This window comes from Rhinoderma darwinii, chromosome 11 (assembly GCF_050947455.1).
Source record: "Rhinoderma darwinii isolate aRhiDar2 chromosome 11, aRhiDar2.hap1, whole genome shotgun sequence".
Taxonomy (NCBI): Eukaryota; Metazoa; Chordata; class Amphibia; order Anura; family Rhinodermatidae; genus Rhinoderma; species Rhinoderma darwinii.
In genome coordinates, this window is record NC_134697.1 from 28,180,020 (window position 1) to 28,200,832 (window position 20,813).

The window sequence follows — 20,813 nt, forward strand, 5'->3', positions numbered from 1 at the left end:
GTTTTGTAAAAAATCATTTACTTTTTGTGTTACCTTATTCTAAGCGCCAGAACTTTTTTATTTTTCAATCAATAAAGCCGTACGAGGACTTATTTTTTGCGTAACGAACTGTAGTTTCGATCAGTACCATTTTTTCGGTACATGCGACTTTTTGATCTCTTTTTATTCAATTTTTTGGGAGGTGAAGTGACCAAACAATTGTGGTACGGTTTATTATTATTGTCTTTTACGGCGTTCACCGTGCGGGATAAATAACGAAATAATTTTGTAGTTCAGGTCGTTACGGACGCGGCGATACCAATTATGTATAGTTTATTTGTTTGTTTATATATTTTTATTAATAATAAATGACTGATAAGGGAAAAGGGGGGATTTTTACTTTTAATACTTTTAAAACTTTTATTTTCTTATTTTTACACATCTTTTTTAAACTTTTTTTTTACTTTATTACTTTGTCCCACTAGGGGACTTGAGGGCAGGAGGCTCTGATCGCTATTCTAATACACTGCACTACATGCGTAGTGCAGTGTATTAGAACTGTCAGCTACTCACTGACAGCAAGCATAGTGGGTCCTGACTCTGTCAGGACCCACTAGGCTTCCGTCTATGGCATAGCCAGACGCCATTGTTTGGTGTCCGGTTGCCATAGTCACCATCGCCGGCCCCTATCGTGTAGCAGGCCGGCGATGGCAGCTTAACCCCTAAAAAGCCGCGATCTCTATAGAACGCGGCTTTTAAGGGGTTAATCAGCGGGGACACAGCGATTGGTCCCCGCTGTAGGAGCTGTGACAGCTGCTGTACAAGACAGCAGCTGTCACAGCTCCTGTATGTGTCGGGAGGACGGCCGAAGCGGCCGTTACTCCCGAGACGTACTATTAGGTCATGGAGCGCGAAAGCTATAGTTACCATGACCTAATAGTACGTCCAGGAGCGGGAAGGGGTTAATGACCAAGTAATTTTTTACTTTTTTCCATCGTCTCATTCAAAGAATAATAACTTTTTTATTTTTGCGTCGACATAGCTGTATAAGGTCTTGTTTTTTGCGGGAAAAGTTGTAATTTTTAATAGCACCATTTTGGGGTACATAGAATTTATTGATTAACTTTTACTAACTTTTTTTGGGGGGGAATAGAAAAAACCTGCAATTTCGTCACACTTTTTTGCGTCCTAAATTTATGCTGTTTACCGTGTGGTATAAATAACACAATAACTTTATTCAGTGGGTTGTTGCGATTGCAACGATACCAACTTTGTAGAGTTTTTGTATGTTTTACTACTTTTACACAGTGAAAACTCTTTTTTTTCAAAACTTTGTTTTTGTGTCTCCATATTTCAAGAGCCATAGCTCTTGTATTTTTTTGCCGATGCAATTGTATGAGGGCTTTTTTTTTGCGAGACGACTTGTCGTTTTTATCGGTACCATCTTGGAGTAGACTTTTTGATCACTTTTTATCACATTTTTTTAAGGCTGGATTCAAAGAAAACAGCAATTTTGCATGGTTTTTTATTTTATTTTTTACGACGTTCACCGTGCGGGTTAAATAATGTAACAGCTTTATAGTCGGGGTCATTATAGACGTGGCGATACCAAATATGTGTAACTTTTTTACTTTATCTTGTTTGTTAATAATAAAGCAGTTTGTAAGGGGGAAAAGTGGGTTTTTCATTTTTTTTTTTTTACTTTTTTTTACTAGTCCCACTAGGAGACTTCACTATGCAATTATCGGATCACATTTATAATACACTGCAATACTTCTGTATTGCAGTGTATTATGCCTGTCCGTGTGAAGGCATTATCTAGCAGGCATTCACTACAGGCAGACCTGGGGGCCTTTATGAGGCCCCAGGCTGCCATCGGAGACACAGACACTCGGCGATCTTATCGCCGGGTGTCGGTGGAAGAGAGAAGGAGCTCCCTCTCCAAAACCAGTCAGATGCGGTGCCGCATCTGAGGGGTTAAACGAGTGAGATCGATACTAATATCGATCTCACCCGTTTGAGTAGGGATGCCCCCAGCCCTCAGCTACCTCTGGCAGCTTAAGAGGCTCCCTGCTCTGTTTATTTATTCCGATGCAGCGCCGTAAAAACACTATGGGGCGGTCACTAACGGGTTAATTGATGTATCAACAGCACTGGGGCCGGCTACATCAGCTGCTCTTTCTTCTGTTGTATATACAGGGTTGAATTATAGATCATTGGACTTTTCCAAACAGTCTACTATGGAGATAATGAAGTCCAACATGATGTTGATTAACACTAGCTCTCACTGTAAGTCTCAATGCGGGTGGCCATTTACCCCGGCAGGACAGATCTGTTTGGTAGAATTTTGTAGAATCCTGCCTTCCAAAAAGTGAGAGCTGAGGAGGGTGTGAAGGATTCGGGTCAGCCATGGACTTCCCATGGAGAGGTCCGCTTGTGTCTAGATGTGCACCCACCCTTGTAAACCCATGTAAACCCACAGGGCTTATTCACATGACCATAGTATACATCCATGTGACGGCCGTTAAAACAACGGCCGCCACACAGACACATGTATTTCAATGGGGCCATTCACATGAACGTTGTTTGAACGGACCGTGTGAAGGGTCATGAAGAATAGAACATGTCCTTTTTTCTTCCGTTTTCATGGATTCCTCAACAGGCTCAATAGACTGAAGTCTATGAGGGATCCGTGAAAACGGGTCCCACATGGGTGCAACTTGGACGTGAAAAACGTTAGTATTTCACGTCCAAGTTTGCACTCGGTCGTGTGAATCTAGCCTAATAGTGAGAATAAAACTTAGAAATCCTTTATCTTTACAGATGGTGAATACATGTATTGGAAAACACTTGTCACCTCTATGGAGTTTTCACAGTTTTACGTACAGTATATAACACTAATTCATTCCACTATAAGTTCAGCAACTTTCCAATATACTTTTATTTGCCATGCATACCATTCTACTTTTCTATACTAGATGTTTTGTGTTATTTATGATTGGATTTTTACATAGCCCAGATGCTGCTGTGGCAATCGTGCCCTGGTGTGGAGTACATTCTTCCCCTTCTCTCCCACCTACTTCTCTGCCTGTATAAGTGTCGCAGTAATATTTGGAAGTTCTATAGTCCTTGCATTCTTTTCAGGTACAGGTAGCACTGTATGAAATTTGCTTTAGGCCCTATTACTTTTTACTAATTCAGTGGGTTGGAACCATCTTATTGCCACAGAGTTGTTTGCAGTGTTCTTTTGTCTTCATGGTTTTCATTTTTGCCATGAACATGACTCATCAGCAGTTGGATCCTGCAGATACGGCTGTATTTATACTACCATCACTCATATGCCCTTAAAGTTGCCTGTACATGTAGCAGTGCTGCATCACGCGGCCAATAGTACTGCTGCTTTGCAATCTGGAATGTGGCTTTTGTCTGTGCAGCTTGTACACGTTGTTTCAATGTATTTCACCTGTACAAGCCGCACAGCCAAAAACCATGTTGCAAAACTGATAATTTGCGGTAAATCCGTGTGCAGTTATGCCACACGTTTATGGCCGTGCAGCACACCAATCCTACGAGTATGGGCACCCTAACTGTACACAGTGACTTCTGAAACGAATGGACTTTAACAGTGATTTTAGTGTGTCATTATAAGAATAAATTTGTAAGCCAAGCAGATAAGAGAATACAGTGGTGGTCAGAAAAGTCTGTTTTATTCAATAGTGATAACAGAAATTAAGCGTATAAACAACTTCTCAGGGGAGAGTCTCAGTCCCTTTTAATGTTACACAAGAAAATGGCGGTAGTTCAGGCAATGGTCGTATACCACCTGATTTGCGTAAAGAGTGTGAACTCCTCCCTGATACAGGGGAACACCCTTTTTATCTCCAGGCTCTTTTTCTATCTTTTTGGCCTACTTCTCTTACAATCTTGCAGGGAGGTTCCCTGGCACCTCAGGTAATCGATTACTCTGCCTGCAAGGAGGCCCCTGCCATCTCCACCTGCAGTCACCACTCTCACAGAATGCGGGGAGCTTCACTGGCATCCCTACCCGGCATTAGCCTATATATTCTTCAGGGCTCTAGCCTGCGTAATGAACCCCAATTGGAAGCAACAGATGCCTTTTAACACTTTAACACTGTCTGTGGGATGCACCCAGCACCCCTATGCTAGTTGCGGCTTGAGTACACATCAAAGCAGGCGTCCAGGTCATTTTTCCCAGCGGCTATACCATACAATAGTTCTACTATAATTAAAGTCATCATTGCCTGCTATTTACCTGGTGAAGGCTGCTCCACACTTTTACATATTCACACAGGCCATCCCTAGCCCATTTGAAGGAGAAGGACAGATCCTCCACCAGAGACTGTGACAACGAGACATTGAGAGCCTCCGACTTCTTGTAGTTAATCTTGAAATTGGACAATATCGAATATCTACTCATCTCCGCCATCAGATTGGGCAAGGAAATCCTGGGTGCAGTAAGAATGAAGAGCAGGTCATCCGCATATGCTGCAACCTTATGAGACCTCTCTCCCAAAGAAACGCCAGCTATGTCTGGATTGGAGCGAATATGGCGCAAGAAGGGCTCCAAGCATAAAATGAGAATTAAGGGGGACAAGGGACAATCTTGCTTAGTACCATTTGAAATAGCGAGTGAGGAGGAGAAGTGACCACTAACCTTAACCCGGGCCGAGGGGGAGGAGTAGAGACTCTAAATCCATTGCATCATATGAGTGCCTAGTCCAATATGTCATAAGGTGGCCAGCATAAAGTCCCAGTTGACGATGTCAAAGGCCTTTTCCACGTCCGTGGACAGAAAGAACGTGGGCAGAGCTGAGGCAGCAGCTTGATATATTAAATTAATTTCTCTTGTGGTATTATCCCGAGCTTCCCTAAGAGGCATAAAACCCACCTGGTCATTATGTATAACATTTTGTAGAAGCGGAGTCATCCTATAAGCCAGAATTTTCGATAACAACTTTAGATCTACGTTTAACAAAGATATAGGGCGGTAATTTTGGCACATGGAAGGGTCCTTCCCCTCTTTGGGTATTACCGTAATGTAAGCCCGCAGCGTATCTTGGGGAAGGGAACTCCCCTCAGTAAGGGAGTTGAAGGCGTGTAGGAAATGGGGAGAAAGCAGGCCTTATAATATTGCAAAGGGAGGCCATCAGGGCCCGGCGCCTTCCCCACTGGTGAGTCCTTCAATGCCCACGACAAATCCTCTGGGGAAATAGGAGCCTCCAGAGCAGCAATAGCCTCCTGGGGGATACATTTCATCTCTGAGGTCCGAAGATATGACTCAATCACTCCAAATGGCTCCCCCCATCCGGGGATGAAGAGGCCCGAGGGAGATTATAGAGAGAGTGGTAGTAGGCACGGAAGGCCTCCGAGATGTCATGGGGAAGTTGCAAACGCCGATTGTGGGAAGCTTGAATATGAGGAACATAAGTACGAGAACTGGTTTTCCTAAGTGCCCACGCAAGGGTACTACCCGGTTTGTTACTGAATTCATAAAAATGCTGTCTGCATTTAGCTAAGGAAGCCCTAGCCTTGGAAAGGCAAAGCGAATGAATCTGAACCCTCAGCTGCCACAGCTCCACCGCCACAACCCAGTCCAGGGAGGCCTTATGGGACTGTTTCAACAGATGTATTCGGGACAAGAGATCCAACAAGTGTGCAGCCCGCTCCTTCTTTAGTTTAGAACCAATGCAAATGAAGGAACTGCAAATTACACACATGCGCCTCCCGAATGCAAAGAGGGTCAACCTCCGGAGAGACATTTGTGGCAAAATACTCTTGGAGGTCCCTGCGTATATCCGACACCACCGTCGAATCCTGCAGAAGCGATTCATTCAAGCGCCACTGCCAGGAGCGAGGGTGGACCGTTGGGAGGGAGAGAGTAAGTGTGATAAGAGCATGATCAGAAAAGGTAATATCATCTATGGAGGCTGATGTAAGGCCGGAAATATGTGTATGACGTAGAAAGAGATAGTCTATTCAGGGGTATGAGTTATGGGGGGCCGAAAAAAAAGTATAGTCTTTTGTTGACGGATGCATGAGCTGCCACATATCAATTAATTGGTGCTCATGCAACAACCGACGTATACGACGATGGGCTGACCTAGATAAAGACGAGTGCCCTCGTGAGGAGTGGGTCTAAGGGGACAGTCAAGTCCCCACCCAGTATTAGAGTACCTTCCAGAAAGTCATCCAACTCCACCAGGACCCATTCTAGAAAGGCAACCTGACCAGAGTTAGGGAGATAATACGAGGCCAGTGTGAACAGAGTGTTAGCCAGCCTACCTTTCACGAAGGGATACCTTCCCACTCCATCCATGCGAGTCTCCACATGTTCCCAAGGGAGAGAGCATGAAATCAGGATGGAGACCCCTTTAGTCTTAGAATCTGGGGACACGCTATGATACCCATCCGTATAATGTGAATTCGTGAGCTTCGGTATACAATCAGCCCAGAAGTGGGTCTCCTGAAGGAAGGCCACTTGCGCTTTTTTCTTCCAGAGAAGAGGGAGAATGGATGACCTCTTTTCCGGGATGTTCAGACCCTGCGCATTCAGGGAAACAATGGTAATGTTAGACATAATAGGGGAAGAAGAAGAAGACAGAGTGAGGAAGGGAAGGAAAGCAAGAAAGAAAAAAGACCCCTTAAAAAGGACAGAAATATCAGAACAATGGAACAAAACAGCCCCACTAAAAGCAGAGTACATAACCCCTCAACAACTCGTCGTGTGTTATGCCGCCCTCAGAAGGAAAAATACCCTCCGACCGCGACACAACAACACGGGACCCTAATGGGGAACGAAGAATGACAGCGATGCGAAAAAACAAATCTTCAAAGAATTACAAAATAAACCAGGATTATCAAATTGAGCTCAAGGATACTCCGGACTCAACCGGCTAAATACTGAATGTGCTACCCGATCCACCTTCTAAGCACCACCTACCCCAGTATTCCCCTGTGAAGGGACTACCCGCTGCCTAGGACATCTTGTGGGGTGCCACCATGACTAACAACACACAAGGGCAGAGGTACATCTGACATAAGGAATATAAGCTAAGCATCAACGCCAAAGGCCTGATTGGGAACCCGAACCCGAAGATATCCAAAACCCCTACCCCCCATAATCAACCTACCTGCGCCGCTCCAACCCCCCTACATACTCAACCAGACCGGAGAACACAGAAACATAGAACGGACACGAAAGTGGACGTCTGCGGAGACCTCCCTACCCCTGATTGGATAAACATGTGCAGGTCAAGTAGAGAAACCCCCTTGCCAGCATACTGTACAGAATGTCCCGTTCAGAATCACCTCCAATACCAACAGCTGCACCTCTTGAAGAACACTGCAAAGGGGTAATAAGCACGAGTAACACTCAAACAGTGACCGAGGCCCAAATGGTGAGGGCTAGGCCATACAGTTATAATGTGGTAAGTCAGTCTCTGCGTGGTGAACGCCGCACTGGAGTCCGCATCTCGGCTGGACAGTCTCTGGAGTGAGGCGGAATCGGACGAACAGGATCAGGGTAGGGAACTCCTCTGGGAAAGAGCGACGTTGGGGGCTCTGTCCAATCCGGCAGCCGTACTGGAGAGATCTCCAGGAACCGAAAGGCCTCCTCCAGGTCACCCGGAGATCGAACAGCAAACGAATGCCCCTGTTTGCGGAGTATGATGTGGAAGGAATCGCCCCACCTGTATGTAGCGTCCACCGCTTTAGTAGCCTCCAGTAAAGGGTGTACAGCTCTACGCATGTAGAGAGTCAATCTGGAAACATCCGGCAAAACGGTGACCTCTGAACCATTATAGGGTATGGCCCCCTTTTCCCAGGCTCTTCGTGCAATGTCCTCCTTCTGATTGTCTATGCACCCTACCCATCTCAATGGCCATATCTCGTTGTCTATCCATGAGCTTGTTAAAGATATGAATCACTGCGTCATATCGGCCTTCCGGAGGTACAGATTCCGATATGCCTCTCAATTTCAAATTGTTCCGTCTCCCCCTATTTTCCACATCATCCAGGTGTAAGGAAAAGTCCCGCATTTGGGTAGATTGAGTGTCCAAAGTCTGAGAAAGGACCGAGATGTCCATGGAATAAACAGATTTCTGGCAATCTAATGTCTCCACATGCGGCCAATGAACGTACCTCCTGTGAGACTGCACCAATGGCCTTATCATGTTTCTCCTCCAGGCGGGAGAGACGTAAATCCAAGTCAGACTTGGTAGGCAGAGCCCGCACCATTTCCCACAGTTCCATCAAGGTCCGTTCCATAGAGGGCGGAGGACCCGGAGAAAAGACAGACACGCGATCCCCCTCCACCGCAGAAGGGGTGAGTGGTCCCCTCAAAATGGCCAGCGTCCCCTGGCTAAGCTGCATTAAATCTACTGGGGGAGAAAGCCGCGGAGCGGCAAAAGAAAATGGCGCCACCTGTACCGCCCTGCTTTGCAGAGCCATGCGGTCAGCATCCTGCCGCGTCACAGACTGGGGCTGGAGACGAGGAAATTTATCCGCCAGGGCCGGTGGGGCCGTCCCAGGCATGGCATCAGGTCCCTAACATACCTCCGAAGTCGCCATGTTGGGAACTTGGACCTGGGAGCAACAGCTGGTACTTGCCGGCCCGGAGGAGCAGGAAGTCGGCGAGAGCCCACGTGCTGGCGGCGTCCGACTGCGGCCTGAAGGAGGAATAAATGAGCGCCGCGGAGATGTCCCATCCTGCCTGGAGCGAAGGAACCTGCCGATGGAAGAGGTGGCAGGAATAGCCGGGACACTCTTACGATGCCTCCCCTTCGTCATCGCTCACAAAAGCCAGGTAAGTGAGCCCTTTTGGGCGATTTTCTGTAAGCCAAGTCCGGAGCCTCAAGAAGATGCGTCCTCACACTGCCATGTCAAAGCCACGCCCCCCCCCCCAAAGCTTTGTATTGACCCACATTATTCCTGGCCTACTGGTCCTTGTGTGTCTTTTTAGGGGCGTAACTATAGAAAGTGCAGAGGATCTAGTCGCAGTCGAGCCCTGGAGCCAGAGGGGGCCCAAGAGGTTCCTCTGCCCCATATGAGACCAGTACTATAAATTACAGGGACAGGTTTTTTTTAGGGGTGGGGCTGTTACCAATTTTGCATTGGTGCCTAGTAGCTTTAAGTTACACCTCTGGTTTCTTCGAAATGCCTATAAAATTGTGAGCTGAGATGAAGTGTTGGAGTGAATGAATGAACTTTCTCTAACTATAACAAGTGTGAAACGTGACGGCTCATTGCCAATTAAAGAATGGGAAAAATCCAAATAATGCTCAGTCACTAATGAATATTTATATTCCTAGGTAATGAGACGTTAGAATATTACAGAGCAATGATAGGTAATAGCTATGTGTAAGATGAATGTTGAACAAGAGTAAATGAATCATCTAGGAATTCATCAGATCTGGGAGCGAAGGTTATATGAGAGGAAGAGAAGTATTAGAACAAGAGGTCATGCTCCGAAGCTGGAGGTGGAAGTCTCCCGGGAAATGGTCTATAGTGCTGCTTCCATTAAAATACTTCCACTATCAGATGGATGGCAAGCACATGGAATAAGTATGATTCTATCCTGAAAATAACAGCCTGGCAATATTCCCAGTCTTAAACCAAAGAGAAAATTTGGATTTGGAGGGGCACATATAATGATCTGTGGCTAGGTTACTATGACATTACACAGTGCTCTACAATGGGAACACCATTTTTTGGGATCCTTTTGGCTTTTATAGTATCTACGTGTGCTGCAGTATCAGAACCCAGTCTATGAATGAAGCAGCTCTCTCCTATCATGAGCACAATTCTGAGCACCAATCAGCAGCTGAATTTGTTGTCGGAATGGGATGTCTTGGGCCCACCAAAGGAGATATCTATACAGGACATGCACAAGTCCACTTTTAATTTCAAATCAATTTTTATAGTTATCATTTGCTCCAAAGTCAGATCCAATTGGGTTTGTATTCTGCTGGACCGTTTACTTCAGTAGAGCTGAGCTGCAGTACCAGACACAACCCATGGGCAGGTGTAACACTGTTTTTGGACTAAAGCAGCCATGTTTTTGTAATCCTGGACAACCCCTTTAAATATATAACATCATTTTCAGGGTTACAATTAGCTGCATTGTTTATGGGACAAAATTATGCATGTCAAAAAGTGATAGCTCATGTGATCATAGTAAAAAAAAAAAATGTGTCCATGGCTAGCTTTAGTTGGTGTGTTGACTGGTATAGACTTTTCACCTACACCATGAACCTTAAAATAAATGTCCACCTTTTATCATAATGTCGTTTTCTGTATAATAAAAACACACAGTGCTGACCCCTGAAATGTGAATGTATTTATATTTCATATTTATCTATGGAAGAACAATGCAGAGATAGATCCAAGTGTATTAGTTTGCTTGTTAGCTGACATGCTAACAATGTGAAGCTTAAACATTAATTGTTATGATGTCCCCCAGTATCCCAAAGGCGAAACAAGCTGGCAGCTATTTACCAGCTGCAATAATATATCCTACTTAAAAGTATTTAGAATCATATGCAATACTTTGCCCCATAACGCTGTTTACTGTCAAACTGCAGCTCGATTCCCCAGGCTGAAATCTGTCTCTGGTTTCCTGTTATCACTGTGCTACAACACTTGGGTTACACGAGGATATCGCGTCTCCTAATTAACCTGTTATGTTGTTAGAATATTAATCTCTAGGAGCAGTTTTTATTTGTAAGCAAAACTTTATTCATGCTAATAACCGATTAGTTGGAAGGAGCTGTAAACCAGCCATAGTGTCACTAAGAGCCGTGCGCACAGAGCCTCTACGACAGTGCGTGGAGGTCATATGGCTCCTTACAGGCTCTGTCTTTTGCCATAAATACATAAATAATCTCTTCTAGTACCAATACTCCTAAGGGACAGTAACTCCGTACATGCCACAATTTTCTTATGTCAGATTTAGACAGATTTGAAAAAAACCCTCCATATGCCTCCTTATGAAACCATAGGTATATAGAGTTACATTAGAGGCCCCATGCACCACTATGGCAGCTCTATTATGGCTCCATATAAAACAGAGCCGTAGGATATAGCCATCTGCATGATGCCTACTGGTGAGCACAACGGTTTGCACTGGGGACCTGGTTTTGAATTTGACCAGGGCAGCAACTGTATGGAACAAGTATATTTCCTCCATGTTAGGCCTTATGCACTTGGCCATATTTGAAATCTGTCTTTGACGGAACCCGAATATAGCACCCATAGAAATCTAAAGGCCCAAACTGTTCCTCTGTGTGCCACTGATGTGCCCATTTTGTAGCCCATTTGCCACTGTGTGGTGCCTCTGTGAAACACATTCTTCCCTCTTCTATGTTATACGGCATGGAATGAAACATGCCATGAAATCCACGAGAAAAAACCTTTGTGTGCCTACATGTAAAATCGAAAGCACACTAGGCAATAGGTGCCATATTTGGGATCCATGTGATACAGATGCAGAATACAGCGATGTGGATTTTGTTCTCTTCCCTGGGTCTTAGTTTGTCTCTGAGTATATGTGCTGTATGTAATTTCTCTGACCTTGCGAAATTAGATTACTTAAGCCCCATCGTATTTGTTTGACTGTCTCAGAATTTGTAGATCTCATTGGAGAAGGGTAGCAGGGGTGACAAACCAACTTTGGGGCAGGCCATTTTAATTTTGCTCCTCCTTTTTAATCTCCTATCGGTCACGGATTAATTCGTTATTTCTTATCATTTTTGGGACAGGTATTCAGGAAAAATGCAAGACCAAACCTACATTATCACATTCCTTATGACATGCTTTGTTCTACCTCTGATGCTCATATTTGTGTCTTATGGGAAGTTAATGAGAAAGCTGAGGAAGGTAAGTCTCTGTAGACATGGAGATGCTACTAGAATAAGTCATCATTCATTCCCATTGTATTTATTACAGGTCCATGTGAGAGCCGTATATATTCCACCAAAGAAATACAGGGAATTTAAAATATAATGTTAACACTGGACTCACAACAGTGATCCCATAACCCGGCAAAGCTATGAGAAATTCTCCGGGTTAAAGAAGACTATCACGAAGCCCCCACAGATTTAGTATAATCTCTGCCATATTTTCTGACTAAAGCTCCTGCCTCCTGAACCCGTAAGAGGGTCTGTTTTTTGTGAGTGTGGCCCTTGATCCTGACACGGGAACCCACCTCAGGAGGGCACAGTAATGGAGGCAGACACAATACAGTTCAATAAATCAAGACTTTTACTCCGGCAGGGACACAATGCGTGATTGTTACAACAGTGGTACTGGTCGTAGCGGTTACCGGGTTGGCACACAGCTTGGAGGTTATAGTCTCCTAAGGCACAAAGCTTGGCAGGTACACGATGGTACAAGGCACAATTCAAATAGACTGAAATTAACCTATAAATAAAACACAGGAAACAGATATGTGGATAAAAAAGGCTGCAAAGTTTTTATTAAGGGTTACCAAAGATTTCTATCAATAATAATAATAAATACTTTAAAAACCAAAATACCTAAAACCATTATAATAAAAACCACATAGGACATTTATTCTCAGGATCTATGGGACCCGCAGCGATCATACATGTATCACCTGTTCTGTGGACAGGTGATTAAATGTTGTTTTTTGGGCCAACCCCTGTAACGGCGGCTTCTGTCTCTTCTGGTTGCATTAAGAAATTCGGACTCACCACCCCCCCCCCCCACCATAACAATCCTGTGTTTGCCCTTGAACATTATCGGGACTAAATATGGTGGTTACTGTGGTCTAGCTCTACTATGTGGGTTCTCCTTTGTGTATTAGATCTGATATATGTCACCACTGTAGGTCCTTTGGTTGTTGCTCAAGTTCAGTAGTTATACTGCTGTTTCCATCACTACATTTTGGTTTACTATTAACAAGATGAGAGGCCAATTCTGACTTGACTATGAATTATATCCCCTTATCCATAAGACAATATTGTCAAGCTGCTTCACATCACTAAATCCATTTTTATGTCTACTATTCTACTTTATACATTTGACGGCTTTGTATTTACATCGGGTCTTAGACGCTGGTTAGTTTAGATCAATAGTATTTTATAGTATCTCTAGGATGCCGAAATTCCAGTAATCTGTGGGATCAATATGTAACTGGTTTTCTGTCAGAGCTAGCTCAGGAATCCAAACTGGTCTTATTGTACCTGACTGCTCGGTCAGCACATGTGGAAGACGGAGTCAAAAGCTTGATGGGTACTGAATAGGTAAACAGCAACTTATTAGGAGTCTCATGTGGAAGCTTAGGTAACTACATTTTAATGAATGATACCACAAAGTATTAGATCAGAATAAATATACCTCCCCGTAGATCAGTTGAGGAGCAATTCTAGACCAATTTTTATCTACAGTTTATCTGGGCGGCACCGTCGTCCATGTAGTACACAGCGCTAGTTGTCATTGGTTAGCACTGGGGCTGCCCAACCAAGTACTATATCTACATGGAGTTTGTTCTTTCTGTATTTGCGTGGATTTCCTCCAGGTACCCCAGTTTTCTTACACACTCCAAAAACATATCAATAAGATAGTCAGGGGTGTAACTAGAAAAGGCTGTGCCCCAGAGTAAAAACTTTTGATAGGGCTACTCCCCCTCGAGCATGAATATTTACCAGCTCCATGTAAAAGTTAAAACTTTCATTGCATTTAACTATCAGACCTCAGACCAAACAAAGTAAGTCCATTTTGACCCCAGACCCCAATTTACCAATCTCAGTCCTCTTAACTTCCGGGCACTGGAAGATATTAAGTTTATTAATTAAAACCAGCATAGCTATAAGACAACTTTTATAACATAAGATAGCTCAGCTACACTGTCTCAGCAGTATACTGTCCCTGGAAATTACTTTATAATGAAAAATCTGAATTGTAGTGCCTAGAACCTGTATACATAAATGAATCTGCCCCTCCCCCAAATTATTTGCCCCGTCATAAACACTAATGTATATATGATAATTTACCTCAATAATACAGTACAACTTAATACTACTACTATACAAGGGCCAATACCTCCAGAACATGACTACATACAGATGTAGCAATCTTTAACTTGATTCTTAACGCATTAAACACACCGTGGCAAGAAACTTTAACTTGACTTTTTTCAATGGCTTTTGTTGTCTGATATCACGCTGCAACAAGATATTAGAGTCAAGTTAAACTTTGCAGCATCTGTATACCTACCACAAAGACCAATACAACCAATAATATTACCATGCAGTGGTTGCATACCAGTTCTACACTGGTGCTCTACATAGTATTATCATGCTGTGAATGCAGTGCAATGAATAAAGCACTATTAAATCCAGCACCCCCCATCCCATACACAAACTTCCTATCCTAATGCACCCTTTAAGTACACTCGGGACGAATATGCTGCGTAAAAGCACGCAGCATATCCGTCCTGTGTCCCACAGGGAATTCCGGGTGAAAAACTGCACCAAACTGTGGTGCAGTTTTTCGCCCGGTATGTCTGCTGCGGAAAATTGACAGCAGTCCGGCCTCCTAGAATGACGTCTCATCCCAGGAGACTGCTGCAGCCTGTGATTGGCTGCAGTGGCAGTCACATGGGATGAAGCCTCATTCCAGGAGGCCGGCGTTCTGACTTCACCCAGGCCGGCCTTCTGGGATGACGTTTCATCCCATGTGACCGCCGCTACAGCTTATGATTGGCTGCAGTGGTCACATGGAATGAATCTTCATCCCAGGTGGCTGCGCTGGAGGGAGGAACACAGACTTTTGAGTAAGTATCAGGCTCTTCTTTTTTTTCTGAGTTGCGCTTTTTTGCGGCGGGATCGCTACGAACCTGCCGCAAAAAAACGCAACAACTGCTGCTCGTTGCAGGATTTAGCTCCCCATTGAATTCAATGGGGAATTCCCGCAACAAATAAGCTGCTTTTACGCAAATACAATTGACATGCTACAGAATAAAGTTCCGCAGCACTGGAAAATTTCTGAGCGTTTTTTTCCGCACAGTTTTTCTGCAGCGTGTGGATGAGATTTGTTCAAACTCATCCACTTTGCTGCTACTGATTTCTGCTGCGTTTTTTACGTCCGCAATTCCGGACGGAAAAAACGCAGCAATTCCGCAACGTGTGAACAAGCCCTAACAGTGTCCTACTGCTGCAAAAATAATACCACACAGATAGTGCTGCTAAAAATAATAGTGGTAAACAAGTAGTTCCCAACACTGTAATAGTGCCTCCCTTTGTGCAGTACACAGTAATAGTGCCCCTTTGAGCCCCACACACTTTCATAGTGCCCTCTATGTGTGGTAGACAGTAATAGTACCCCTACACAGTGATGAGGATGCCCCCTGAGTACCCCATACACAATAATTATGCCACCTAAGTGCCTCCATATAGAAATATTCCCCCTTGGTGCCACACTCACAGTAGTAATGTCTACTAAGTGTCCCCTTCACAGTAGTGATGCCCCCTAAGTACCCCACACACAGAAGTGATGCCCCTTAGTGCCCCTTAAAATAATGAAAATTATAATACTCACTTAGCCCCATTTCTATGACGAACGGAGCAGCTCACTCTTGAGGCCTCTTCTGTCCAGTGCAGTTGGTGGCTAGGCACAGACAGGCAAGCTGATGTCGCTGCATTCCTTAAGCCTGTGCCATTGTTAGGGGTTACTGAGTCAATGGTGGAGCAGGAAGCTAACGGCTCCCTGCTCCACGATTGTGTTCAATTTTATCTGTATCCTGCAGACGCAAATACAATTGAAAGTGGTGGCAGGCGGGATTGAGGGACCGTAGCAGCCGCTCTGACTGCTACGGTGGTTGTTACACCACTGGCCCTAGTGTGTGTGTCTGAGATAGGGGAATTAGTTTGTGAGTACCCTTAGGGACAGGGACTGATGTGAAAGATGACAATCTCTGTACAGAGTTGCGGAATATGTTGGTGGTTTACAGGCAACAGAAAATAAAATGTGTTTATCAGTGATATCCTCTCTCTTCAGGTATCAGACACTCAGAGCAGGCTGGGATCCTGCAGGAAACCAGAGAAAGAAGTCACTCGCATGGTTATAATAATGATCCTGGCTTTTCTTATTTGCTGGACGCCATATGCTGCCTTTTCTATTTTGGTGACAGCACATCCCACCATAGAGTTGGATCCACGTCTCTCAGCAATCCCAGCATTCTTTGCAAAAACTGCTTCTATGTATAACCCTATTATTTACGTATTTATGAATAAACAGGTACAGTATACAAATTATCTATTCATTTCAGAGTTAAACGTATAATACTTTTAATTTTCAAATCTCTCTCAGAGCAAACAATAAGTGCACGAATGGACCTAAAAAAAAAAGTTAAATAAAAAAAAAAAAAATAGAGGATTTACAGATTTCAGTTATACATGTTTCTAACCCGATCATCACTGCTATCCATTAGGGGTTTCACCATGTAAAATAATTTAAAATTATGTTTATCGTTGGCGAATCAGGAAAGTACACAGCCCATCAAAAGAGCTGTGTCAAATCATGTGAGACATAACACCATCCCCTATATAAGGCAATGTACAGATGTAGCCGTCTTTATCTTGACTTTTAAAGCATTAAATACACAGTGGCAAGATCTTTTATCTTCACTTTTTTAATGACTTTTCAATGGCTTTTGTTGTGTGATATCACGCTGCAGCAAGTTATGTCAAGATAAGGATGGCTACATCCGTATTACCATCTGAGCACCATTTTCAAAGTGGAGAGGGACATGGAGATAGCTCAAACATTCAGTGCCAGTGTTCTTTTGCTACCCTGCTTTTTGGGGGAATACTTCTTTCATTTGTTGGTATTTTAAACCCCTCTTCACATCAAAATTCTTATTTGAGGTACGCTGTTTGTGCAGCATATTCGAACTAGTGTAATTTCCACAGTTGTTTTTACATCTTTGAAACAGGCAAAATAATGTCAAATAAATACCAGATAGCAAAAAAACCTACCCCCTTTAAGGGTATATTCACACGGTGCAGTCAATCACGATTACCTCAAATTTATTATTCTGATGTAAATAACCACACTTAAGGCTCTAGATTAGGGGTCCGCAAACTGTGGCTTCCATGCCACAGCTAGCACGTGAGGCATGGATTACTGGCACGCCCCCCTCTCCCAGTGTAGAGCGACGGTGTATGCTTGGCGGTGCTGAATACAAGGAAAGAGAGCTATGCTTCATTATGAGCTTGGCGGCGCTGATCACCAGGCAAACAGAGCGGTGCTTCATTCTGTGTTTTTCGCCGCTGGACAATAGGCGGCACAGTGTTGTGTGCTTTGCAAGCACACAATGATGCATTGCTTTTTTTCCCAGGTGTACAGCGCTATAATAAAGTGCTACTTTCTCTCTCCTGGTGATCTGCACCGACACCATCAGTGGTGTCTCTGTAAAAGTAAGTTGAAGTCACTTTTGAAATCAATGCCACTGTGGCAAAGATTCCAGCAAGGAAGCTCTTTCTCCTTTGTGCAACTCCCTCAAAAGAAATATTTGGCGTTTCTCTCTTCTCTGTGTGACACCTCCCTCAAGCTGGTGTTCAGTTGCCGCAGTCTCTCCTATGTGCACCCCCCTCAAGCTGATTTTCAGTAGCAGCGGTCTTTCCTCTGTGTACCCCAATCCCCTAAGCTGGTGTGTAGTAGCTGCGGTCTCTTCTATGTGCACCCCACCAAGCTGGTGTTCAGTAGCCGCGGTCTCTCCTATGTGCACCCCCCTCAAGCTGATGTTCAGTAACAGCGGTCTTTCCTCTGTGCACCCCGATCCCCTAAGCTTGTGTTTAGTAGCTGCGGTCTCTTCTATGTGCACCCCACCAAGCTGGTGTTCAGTAGCAGCGGTGTTTCCTCTGTGCACCCCAATTCCCTAAGCTGGTGTTCAGTAGCTGCGGTCTCTTCTATGTGCACCCCACCAAGCTGGTATTCAGTAGTAGCTGCGGTTTCTTCTATGTGCACCCCACCAAGCTGATATTCAGTAGCAGCGGTCTTTCCTCTGTGTACCCCAATCGCCTAAGTTGGTGTTCAGTAGCCGCTGTCTCCCCTATGCGCAACTCCCAAAAGCTGGTGTTCAGTAGCTGCGGTCTGTCCTATGTGCACCCCCTCCCCATAGCTAGTGTTCAGTGGACGCTCTTAGTGCTGTATATTTATTGAATGTAAGTTTAATTGACTGATTAATTGGTTTATGTCACATACATGGTAACAGATTCTGTTATATGACTTTCATATTTGCATGGCACGCTGTGAGTACTTCACCTCTGATTTTATTTTTTAATAGGCACACTAAACAAAAAAGGTTGAATACCCCTGCTATAGATAAACCAATCGGGCTGTAAAAGCACCAAAGTGTATTATTTGCATTTCAATGGTTAATTTTTAGCTGCAAGTCGAACAGATGGAAATGGATTTCCAATTTAGATATACCCATCTTAATTATGCCTATTTTCTGGGATTGTGTTCCAGTTATTGCCTGGACGTGTACCAAAAATGTTACAAATCTCAGATCCCGGCTTCCTCCTTTCTGTATGTCTCAGCTCCTATTGATCAGTATTGATCTGTGCTTCCCTTAGGACACTAATAATTAAACAATGAACAAAGTGAGCGATTGATGCGTTCAACTCACCCTCTACTGTGTCAAATATTATAAAAATTTGTCATTCTTCATTGCTTAGAGAAAACGGTGTCTATCTGACACTTTCTAGTAAGCTGTAGCTGTTGATTTGGGGCAATGAACCTGCTCATCTAAGGTCCACCACGTTTTTTCTCTACACTTTGTAGAGTTGTATTTTCCAAAACAAAGAGAAATGTATTACTGTATGAATTTACTCCTGCTAGTGATGTCCTATTGTGGTGCGGTGTGGAAACAGGTTAAGTTGCTTCTAGAAAAAATAAAAATAAAAAAGTATATGGAAAATGTGGTGTAAAAGGGGCCATATAGAGATACAAGAATAGCTAAACAGTTACAGTTTGCATGGAGGGTCCATTCTTTTTATCCTTATATGGTAACATTGTACCTGATTTGTACTGCACCCTGTAACTTATTGTACAGTGCGATAGAAAATGTTGGCACCTTTTAAATACATTATTATTATTATTATTATTATTGCAAAAATTCTCTATCAATGGTCTCAGACTATACGACCTGCACTGATAGCTGTTTAAATTCATTCATTCTACTTGCTATTGCCATAATTTACTAAAATTTAGTTTTAACTTTTATTTTTTTTCATTTTTGATCTAATATAAGGACCAAACTTACATTTTTGTAGTGCAGCTCCACTTACACTCATACTGTACAATGGACTGGTTACAATATATGGCAGAACATGGCATCCCTATGGGTCCGTAACACTCTCTGAGCGTTCATATGCTGCATGTATGGTAATAACCTGCATAATATAGCATGCGATGGAGTATGTCATATAGAATTATTGAGAAAAACCTCTGTATGCCTCCCTGTAAAACCAGGGGCACATGGGGTAACAGCATTGTTATAATATGTATCTATACCACATGGATCTGTAATATAGTTGTGTACATAAAGTCTTAACCACATTTTTATTTCAGGAATCTGAGATATCTGGATGACAACCGCAGTAGAGGCAGTAAAGGGAGCCTTATGATTCTTTTTTTTATACTAGTTTTTTTTTTCCATAGCAACCAATCAGATTACTTACATTTTTAAACCTGCTTTGTTAAAATAAATGCTGAAATCCTGTATAGATATTTTTTTCTTATTGTTGTTTTTATACTTTTATAAATCTAGGGATTTACTGTACATTGGTTCTTTTATTCTAAGGATTAAAATGTGCCATTTTCTTCCAGTTCAGGAGGTGTCTTCTTCAGATGTTCCACTGCAATGACTTAGAACCAAAGGAGTCGAATAACCCAACTTCAGAGCGGGTAGTGCTTAACCGCACTAACCATGGTGGTGAAATGCAAGCCATAGCAACGCACCTATCATCAAACAATGGCAACAGAAAGCCTGATGAAGAGCAGAGTAGCTGCAACTCATTTGCACAGCTTCCAATATCGGAAAACAAGATATGCCCGATGTAGACAGATATACAGGGGTGTCATTACCAAAAAAACAGTGGTGTAATTAATATAAATTGTGGGGTATTCCAATTATAAATGTGTGCAATTTGCCAAATGTTTGTGATCTAATAATTATACATTTTTTTTTAGGATTTTAGCATTTTTGTAGAACTCCGAGATGGTTAGAAACATACGACTGCAACCAATCCAGTATCAAAATCATTTAGAGGTATGGTTGTGCAATAATTCCTAAATATTTAGTAGGTCATGAATGCAGGGTGAGTAAAGGGTAGGCATAAGGGTAAAAAACGAAACCCCACCATCACCCACAAGAAAAATCATCCTATAATTATGCAATATTAAACATTTGTCCGTTAACACCAGACTAAATAAACAAGCTATTTTATGGCAAATTCTTGGTTGAGTTCAGTTTATTCTTCGATTGGATTGATAACAAGTGACCAAGAATGCAAATACAATGTTTACCATAAATCACGTTCAGGTTGAAAGAATTATCTTTGTGTCTTTTGCAACTTTAACTGATGTTTATATATCTAGATGTAAAAAATAGTTTCTTAAAATTTTGACCCAGAGATGCAATTTCTGTATCTGGAATACAGAACTTACCCAACAGAGACACAATGAAGATGATAACTTGGACACTGGTGGTACAATGTCTGTAGCTCAGCCCATCACTGTTACTGGCTTTGCTCCACAGGACTTGTGAATGAGATACGTTCCCGATT

General features: G+C 43.2%; 1 protein-coding gene across 1 annotated transcript in view; it reads left to right on the forward strand.

Annotated features, from left to right (window-relative positions):
- Positions 1–20,442, forward strand: part of LOC142663644 (vertebrate ancient opsin-like) — a 35,501-nt gene extending 15,059 nt beyond the window's left edge. Inside the window, exons 3-5 of the mRNA XM_075842394.1 lie at positions 11,757–11,874; positions 16,018–16,257; positions 19,855–20,442. Coding sequence (XP_075698509.1) covers positions 11,757–11,874; positions 16,018–16,257; positions 19,855–20,088 — 592 coding nt within the window. The 3' untranslated portion in view covers positions 20,089–20,442. The remainder of the gene's footprint in view (positions 1–11,756; positions 11,875–16,017; positions 16,258–19,854) is intronic.
- The last annotated feature ends 371 nt before the right edge of the window (positions 20,443–20,813 follow it).